This window comes from Pygocentrus nattereri, chromosome 4 (assembly GCF_015220715.1).
Source record: "Pygocentrus nattereri isolate fPygNat1 chromosome 4, fPygNat1.pri, whole genome shotgun sequence".
NCBI classification, from domain to species: domain Eukaryota; kingdom Metazoa; phylum Chordata; class Actinopteri; order Characiformes; family Serrasalmidae; genus Pygocentrus; species Pygocentrus nattereri.
Genome location: NC_051214.1, coordinates 22,474,909 through 22,484,218, shown reverse-complemented (window position 1 = coordinate 22,484,218; position 9,310 = coordinate 22,474,909). Strand labels below are relative to the sequence as shown.

The 9,310-nt window shown below is 40.5% G+C and overlaps 1 protein-coding gene across 1 annotated transcript; it reads left to right on the top strand.

Annotated features, from left to right (window-relative positions):
• The first annotated feature begins 4,104 nt into the window (after positions 1 to 4,104).
• Positions 4,105 to 6,723, top strand: si:dkey-1j5.4 (leucine-rich repeat-containing protein 15). The gene is made up of 2 exons (XM_037538107.1): positions 4,105 to 4,675; positions 6,533 to 6,723. The coding sequence occupies exons 1-2, from the start codon at positions 4,105 to 4,107 to the stop codon at positions 6,721 to 6,723; spliced, it is 762 nt and encodes a 253-aa protein (XP_037394004.1).
• Positions 6,724 to 9,310: the final 2,587 nt, after the last annotated feature.

Here is a 9,310-nt window from a genome sequence, read left to right as displayed (position 1 = left end):
CTGGGTCAGTATGACCAACAGGTCAAAACAAGCTCTAAACAAAGTGACCGCTGTGCCCTGATTGGTGCTCTTGCTTTGCGCTTCTTTCGTTTTGACATGTTACGTTTTTATACACACAGAAACCAAAAGGAACGACAGATTTCTCAAAATGTAGGAGGAAAAAGTCAGATATTAGACTTTGAAATGTAGTGGAGTGAAAGTAAAAAGTCGCCCAGAATGGAAAAACTTCAGTACAGATACACGAAAAACTACTTAAGTACAATAATGAAGTTACTGTCCACCACTGCTGCCCAGTGACAGCTGGGATGGGCTGCCCCCCACAATCCAGGAGGATAAGCAGTTCAGATGATGTGTGTGTGAGTGTGTGAAAAACTCCTTCAGAGCAGTTAGCCAGATCAAGAACACCCTCCACAAAGTTAAGCATGTCTGTGTCAAAGTCAACAGTCGAGACAAGACTTGACCAGAATAAATACTGAGGGTATCCATTGTCACTCATTGGACAGCACTTCACAGTGCAAATGGACAATGACAGCTAAGATGTGGGAATGTTTTGCATTGACCGAGTCAGTCACCTAACCTCAATCCAATCGACCATGCATTCCACTCACAGACAGCAAAACTGACAGTACAGCACCACAAGAACAAGCACAACCTCAAGACAGTGGCAGTAAAGGCCGGGCTGAGCATCACCAAGGAAGAACCCCAGCTTCTGGTGATGTCTGTGGGTCCCAGAGTTCAGTCAGTCATTGATTTAAAAACAAGTATTAGAAATGACATTGACAATTTAATTTATGATTGTTAGTTTGTCCAATTACTTTTGAACCTCTAAATTTGATGAGGTAAGGTAGGACTGTCAAACTCAACCAATAAAGGGGCCATATAAAAAAAAATCTAAATCAATCTGTGGGCCAGAGAAAATCTTAATTAACATTGTGCTATAACCCAAACTGACCACTGTTTATTCAAAAACACAAAAAACTTAAACAGAAAAATACAGACACATAATAAGCCTTTCCCCGGCCGGGTGACCTCTCTGTGTGGAGTTTGCATGTTCTCCCCGTGTCTGCGTGGGTTTCCTCCGGGTTCTCCGGTTTCCTCCCACGGTCCAAAGACATGCAGTCAGGTCGATTGGACATGCTAAATTGTCCCTGGGTGTGAGTGACTGTCTGTGTCTGTCTGTCTGCCCTGTGATGGACTGGCGACCTGTCCAGGGTGTATCCTGCCTTTCGCCCGACGACTGTTGGGATAGGCTCCAGCACCCCCCCTCTGACGGAGAAGCGGCTTAGAAAATGGATGGATGGATGGATGGATAGTAAGCCTTGAGATAGTATGGGAGACAAATCCTGCTGAAAAGGAAATGAAAATGAAAACAATAAAATGTAAAGGCAAACCTCTTCTTGCCATTTCTTTTTCCAAACATCTGCGCAAATATCCTGTCAGAATGAAAAGGCAAATGAAAACGAGCATCAGCGCCACCTGCTGGAGATTCACTTTTCATTTTCCAGTTTTCTTTTTCTTTTTCTGTCTGACCAACATGCAAATATATGTTCATTAGCACCAGGTGGGGCTACGAGGTACATTTTAGGACATCCTCAGCCATCTGCGTCAGAATCGCCATCATTCCTAAAGATAAAAGACTTCGAGTCTCCAGAAAAAAACACAGTCATGACTCAGATCTGGTGAAACTGAACATCAGTTGAACATTAACTGAATGGCCTCAGAGAAAAGTTATCAGTCCAACACAAGCCTGGTTGAGCATAGACTGGTTCGTATGACTTAGAAAACTATGGTGTATCTCGATATAAATGCCAGTGTAACATTTTCACAGTTCTTTCTGAGGCCGTTTGGTCTGATACCTTTTCTATGGGGCCATTTGGTTACCAGATCTGAGACATGACGTGTTTTTCCTCGGACGGTTTGGGGATGTCCTAAAATGTACCCCGTAGCCCTGTTTAGTGCTAATTAACATATATTTGCATGTTGGTTAGATAGAAAAAGAAATAGAAAACTAGAAAAAATGAAAAGTGAATCTCCAGCAGGTGGCGCTGATGCTCGTTTTCATTTGCCTTTTCATTCTGACAGGATATTTGCGCAGATGTTTGGAAAAAGAAATGGCAAGAAGAGGTTTGCCTTTACATTTTATTGTTTTCATTTTCATTTCCTTTTCAGCAGGATTTGTCTCCCATAATATCTCAAGGCTTACTATCCATCCATCCATCCATCCAGATCCACTTCTCTGATACTTTGGTACACTGTTCTTCAGTGGTCAGGACCCCCACAGATCAGGTATTATAACTGACCCCATGACTATGACTAGTCCCACAATGGGGAAATTTCACCTCTCCATTTGGACCCATCCATGCAGTGAAAGACCAAATACACACTAGTGAACACACACATACACACACACACACACACACACACACACACACACTAGCGGGCAGTGAGCACATTTGCCCAGAGTGGTGGGCAACCCTATCCACAGCACCTGGGGATCAGTTGGGGGTTAGGTGCCTTGCTCAAGGGCGCTTCAGTTGTGTACTGTTGGCTCAGGGGATCCAACCGGCGACCTTCCGGTCACAAGGCTGGTTCCCTAACCTTCAGCCCATGACTGCCCATGACTGGTGGGTCATTCTCAGCACTGCAGTGACACTGACGTGTTGGAGTGTTAGTGTATGTTGCGCTTGTATGAGTGGATCAGACACAGCAGTGCTGCTGGAGCATTTAAACACTGTGTACATGAGTAAGGCACCAATGAGGTCAAATCACTATATGCCATGATACGCTTGTTTTAATCACATCCAGATAACCTTCTTATCCATATCTGACTATAGATCTGTAGCTAAGTCTAGCAAGAATGGTGAGAGTTGTTTGGCTGTCACCTGTGTTTAGTCTAAGCAGCTTTAGCAGATGAATAAAGCGGCATTGGTAAATTGAGTAAATTGAGAGTTAATGCAGACATCCTGAGGGAATAAACAACTCTGGAACATTTGAAATGTCTCAAGGCTGAATATTTGATAATCACATTACTGACTTTGAGATGTTTGTCACAAATGTAAGCTGAGATTTTCCAGCTGGCCTCTGTATTAGTTTTATAATAAACATTGTGCAATATAATGTTATTTTGTTAACTAGGAACACATTAAGATGTCTTAATGTAAGGTATAAGTAGATAAAACAATCAGAGGCCATTATATAGGAGCACTATAACTTTGGCTGAGTTAGGAAAACTGTTAGTGCTCCTGAATGAATCAGCATTTGGGAACTGAAAGAGTTTTCAGCTGTGCTAATTGATATGAGTCACTAGTAGAGTCGGAATGGCCATCACAAGTGTCCACTTTCTGTCCACTCTAACAGACACTTTGTAGATGTAAAGTCAGAGATGATGGCTCATCTGGTGCTGCACAGTTTGTGGTAATCATCTGGTCTTTCATCAGTGGTCAGTTTCTGGTCACAGGGAGCTGTTGGCTGGATATCTTTGGTTGGCAGACTATCCTCAGTCCAGCAGTGACTGCGATATTCATGAATGGCACATCATATGTGTAGACAGTGTTTAAAACCTCCAGCAACACTGCTTTGTGATCCACGCTGTGCAGGACACACACTATGTCAGTGTCACTGCAGAGCTGAAAACAATCTAACACCCAAACAATACCTGCTCTATGGTGGTCCTGTGGAGGTCCTGAGCATAAGACCTGATAAAATGGACATGTAGATACAAGATAGGTTAGTGAGTGACCACTGAGTGTATATACTAAATAAAAGAAATGGACTTTTTTGTTGGAATGAAATGTATTAGGTTCGTGTTGACAGCTGGACCTTCCTGTTTAGCACAATATCTCAGGTTTCAACCAGCAGTGCTTTGAAGGCAATGTAGAGTTTCATCCTGCTGGCAGGACAGCTGGTCTTATTTGGTTAGTCACAGTAATGCAAAAATGAGGCAAAAAAAAAATCTCTTCTTTTCTTTATTTGTAAGGTGAGAACTTACTCCAAGAACTCCCAGCCGACATCCTAACATCTCTCCCCAAAATTGAAAGTGTAAACTTGGACCGCAATTCCATCAAATCAATAAACCCCCAGGCTTTTTCTGGTGCCAGCAGATTGATGCTTCTGAACCTATATGGAAACCAGTTAACCACCCTTCCCACGAAGGGCTTCAAAGACCTTCTCAACCTCCGCTTCCTCATGCTGGGCCATAATCAGATCTCGACTGTCAAACCTGATGTGTTCACCGGCATGAGAAACCTATCAGATCTAGACCTGCCCATGAACTCTCTCACCATGCTTCTCCCCAATGCCTTCAAACCCCTCATCGCTCTCAAGGTGCTGGACCTCGCCTTGAACCACATCCAAAGGATCTCCCCGAAAGCCTTTGTCGGGCTTGAAGAGTTGCTTTTTCTCAACCTGGACAACAACAGCCTGAAGAGCCTCCAAGCTGGGACCTTCATGCCTCTGAGCAGCCTGGAGATGCTGGTGCTGGATAATAACCGTCTGTCCACGCTGACGTCATCAGTGTTGGAGGGGCTGTTGAACCTACAGGAGTTCTATGTGAGAAACAATGAGATAGAGAGATTGCCAGCTGATGTATTCCGTCACACACCCAAGCTTCGCGAGGTGGCCTTGAGCGGGAATCGGCTTCACACTATCGATGGCAATATGTTGGCCAACATGCAGGGTAAGAGTTACATTAAACAGTTATACATGTGAACAAAACTGAACTTCTAGATATGATGGGTGAATTGATTTCCTATGTTAACACCACATTTATTATAACTAATATACATGAGATTGCGCTTCATGGCTGTTGAGCTGCACTGGTTGAATGCACTTGGTGCTGCAGTCAGATATCAGGTCTGCAAAAATGGTACAGTATACATTTTAGGACATCCTCAGATGAGAGCATCAATTTTCTGACATGGTCTTTGGAAAAACATGAGTAAAATTGTGTCTCAGCTCTCGTACATCAGGCATAATGGCATCTTTCAAAAGGCCTCAAGCAAAATGGCTTCATAGAAAAAGGAACTGGGCTAAGTGGCCTCAGTTGGTTACATTGATAATTCTGTTCTTTATTTCATTATACTTTCATGGTCAAATTGAAGAGGACAATATACGTCAACAACAGCTTTTACTGCAATTTTATTATGTAATTTTATTTAACAAAAATTAACCTTCAACACGCACACACTGTATTTGCACCCATGCCTGCTTCAGTCAGTGCTGGCTGTACCTAATAAATGAGATAAGCAGCAGCTTGGGGTCCCGCTGCCTCAAGGGGGCCTCCTAACAACTTTTGGGTTATTACCTCTCCATTATGTTGTTTAAGATGCTTCAAATGAGGAAGAACTGGTTAATGATACAAAAAAAAGAAAGTATGAATCTGGAGCTGAAAAATGAAAAAGAAAAAGAGAAGATAAAGTGAAAAAGTTAAAGATAAATTTGTTTTGTTTTTTATGGTGTTAATTTTATGTCATTTGATTGGGCTTAAAGTTAAAGAAGTGTAGGTCTGGGAAACGTCTAACAAAGCAGGTTCAACTTAGGCTTTCTGACAGTTTTAGTTTCACAAAACCCAACAAACATAGACAGTTAACTTGTTTTACAAGAACATTTAAAATTTTCTCTGTTAGTCGAGGTATAAATGTACCAGCTGTGATTAATCCAGGTTTACACTTAGCCAAAGAAGGAAAAAAGAAATCTTACTACTTAAATATGTAGAAAGTAAAGCATGTATGATGATAAAAAGGCAAGACTGCTGCCACTGCCACCAGCGTTAGATCCAAATAAGCTTAGAGTTACCTGGGTGAGCAAGAATTAATAGATGGTGAAAATGCTGAGAAGGTAAATCTGTAATTTGAACTGTAATTTATCAGAGCCACAAACAAGTGGCCAATCATCAGCAATACACAAATTAGCCAGTTATGAATGAATATCGTTTGAGCAGCTTATGGTAGTCATTGTTATTAGTTTGCCTTTACAGTAAATCAGCTTCAAGACGAAGTACTCCCTAAAAATCCTGCAAAGGGACCCCCAAAAGGCCCTGGCTTCAGTGCAAGGAATGGTTTTAATATTACCAGATGCTACTAATTTATATTACTTTATGATTTTGTTGTTTCCGTTAATATTGTTACTGTTATTGCTATGCATGTAGAAAAGTCTTTGTGGTAAATAAGTAAATAAATAAATAAAAGGTAAAACAAAGGGAAAAAATACCCCTAAAGCCCCCTGACCTAGTTTAACTGTCTATCACGGTTATTTTCCACTCGGTTGCTGTCACAGGCCTACCAGCAGCAATGGTTTGCATTTTGTGTAGTGTTCCAGTACCAGAGATGAAACAGGATAAGGCCTTTGGCAAGTTCTCAAGTTTTGGAGAGTTTTCACAACTCTGAGAAAACTCCTATCGGGAGGAACGGGATGAAACAAACAACCAAATGAGGCTGTGGTGGAAAGTCTCTAGGCAAGCATGCAGCGTCTATTCTTTCAGACAAAACTCAGGGATAGTTTCATAACCACAAGCTTCTTTTAACCTTTTTTTCAGGACTGAAAGCTGTATATCTGCACGACAACCCATGGAAATGTGACTGTAACATCAACTCGCTGGTGTTCTACATAGCCCAGACCCAGGCTAATCGTACTCCTCTGGCAAGGCTCCGGTGCGTAAGCCCAGAGGAACACCGTGACAAACCTGTCCACCAGCTGAAGTCTGAGGACCTTCCCTGTCGGGCCTAGAAGGACTCAGCTTTGGGTGATATCATAACATAAATGTCCTCAAAAAGTTGGCGGGGAAGTGAACAAAGTATAATAGCATGAGATTTACTGTAATTGAATGGTAATGCCTTACATAACTCTGAGCACAATGACTTTGACAAGACAATGATAGGGGAACCCTCGCTGCAGATAATCGCCATAATTTCCCTCCCACACAAGCCGGTTATTTTCAGACCTCCCGGAGAGACATATTACTATACAATATGCTCATTTCTGGTAGCTCATCTCCTTTCTTCATGCAGTATTATCCATAGAATTGATACTTTCTTTTGTTCTTCAGCAGCTTCTTTGCATGAAACTTCTTTTGCTAGCAAGAGCTGAAGTAGTTCAAATAGTTGCTGAAGTCATATATATGTATATATATATATATATATATATAGTGCTGTTTTTTGCTGCTATCTAATCTGCCTAAGATCATTAGTCAAATGGGTTAATCCCATGAAACATGACTAATCTTGGAACATTAAAAAATTCAAATGACTAGAAAATTAATGTTTTCTCTCTTTTTGTATGTGGACCATTCTATCGAATTAGGCCAAACTGACATCCCACAGTAAAAAACTAAAAAGTATTCAGAGCTTAGATATTTCTATGGATTATGTTGTGATCTATTTAATGCCAATGCATTCAATGAGATACTGAGCTGCAGATTTAGATTCATCCTTAGTTTCATATTTAGATTAAAAAAAGGTAAAAAAATTCTGTCCTGCGTTTTCAGGTCACTCCAGAGGTTTTAGTCAGGAGGCGGGCTTTATTTTAGCCACACCCCTGTATTACAGAACAGGAAGTGAGGCTGCATCCCGGTCCCTCATGGCCACATGGTGAGAAGTTAGATCCCATTGTTTGGAAGCAAATGTGTCCCACTAGTGAAACTCACATGTTCTGCAATTAAGAATGTCTTTTGTGACTTTATCCATGTACAGCTATTCAAAACTGTGTTTGCTAGTCATGTACTGGCTAGTGTTTTTGAGTTCTGCTCAAAATTAGCTAAAATTGTCACTTTCGAAACAATCACTACTGAAACATTTGGTAAAGTGACTGTGATTACGATTATTTCGGTAGTGACAAAATGCAATGTTCATCATTTATTTAAATAAAATAAGCATAATTAAGGTATGGGGTCACTTAAAGCTAAAGGTATTTTGTCCAAGGCAATTAAAAGATGAATTTGTTTTAAACTTTTAACTAATTTGGTGGGATGATCCATATGTAATACATATCATCACAGTCCCAAGAAAACTATATTTTTGATTCTTAGTTTTCTACTTCATTTCAACTCACCAGCTGTCCTTTACAGCATGTACAAATTTCATGATGCATGGACCAATAGAAATGCTCTAAAATCACTTGGAACAAAATCTCTTAACATAGACTTACATTGAAAGTCAGAGTGTTTTTGCCGTCCCCTGTAAAGTTACTATTTTGGAGATACTTGTTTTTCATTGGACAGTGATGATATATGGACACATATTATATCTAAGGATTACATACTATAGTATTTTGCAGTTATGCACCGATCAAGCCTAACAAGCTCCACTTACTGTATAGCTGCACTTTGTAGTTCTACAGTTACAGACTGTAGTCCATCTGCAGCACTGCTGTTTCTGATCCACTCAGACCAGCACAACACACACAAACACAACACCAGCACATCAGTGTTACTGCAGTGCTGAGAATGATCCACCACCCAAATAGTACCTAGGGTCCATGGGGGTCTTGACCACTGAAGAACAGGGTAAAAGGAGGCTAACAAAGTATCAGAGAAACAGATGGACTACAGTCTGTAACTGTAGAACTACAAAGTGCATCTATACAGTAAGTGGAGCTGATAAAATGGATAATGAGCGTAGAAATAAGGAGGTGGTCATGATGTTATGCCTGATTGGTGTGTGTCTTTAACGCAGTGCAACATTATTCTTTTTACCTAACTGCAGTTTAAAATTGTGATGTTCAGGGCTTACAAGTAAAACCTTTATGTTAAAGGATTCAGCAGTTAAAAGTATTTGGAAACAGGTATGTAGACACATTTTGGTAGTGAAAATTTGAGTAAAAATGGCAAAAAAACATAAATATACAGATATACACCTTCAATTGATCCACTAAATGTTAGGCATACTGTTTATATGCATGATGACTATGACACTGAAATATTAATGGACACAGTTTGAGGCCGTTTTGTGAGAATGACCCAAATAGTATGAGAGAATAGCCGCTTTCATAAATAAGTTATGCTGTTGTTCAATACGAATATAATGTCGTAATTTCTCAGATTATATAGATCTGATTACAGATGGCATCTGTGTTCACTGAAAATATGTTCAAATGTCTTGAAGAATGTATTCATACGTAGATGTGGATGTAAATTCTATGTTCTCGTGTGCAAAAATGAACGCAACCCCACCTTGAAAAGTGATTTTTGTATGAGGCAGTGGAGCTTAAAGAAAATAAATAGAGGTTAGAAAATCCCTGACGCTCACAGGCAGACCGCAAAGTCCCGCCACCACCTGAGAAGGAATTCCTCATCGGATTGTTACAGCTGAATAAGCTC

What these genes read in the sequence shown, in the direction of transcription:
- si:dkey-1j5.4 (XM_037538107.1), top strand. Translation starts at nt 4,105, where the DNA reads ATGCTTCTGAACCTATATGGAAACCAGTTAACCACCCTTCCCACGAAG. An exon ending in TATGTTGGCCAACATGCAGG is followed by an intron (nt 4,676 to 6,532) that starts GTAAGAGTTACA and finishes CCTTTTTTTCAG; the next exon opens with GACTGAAAGCTGTATATCTG.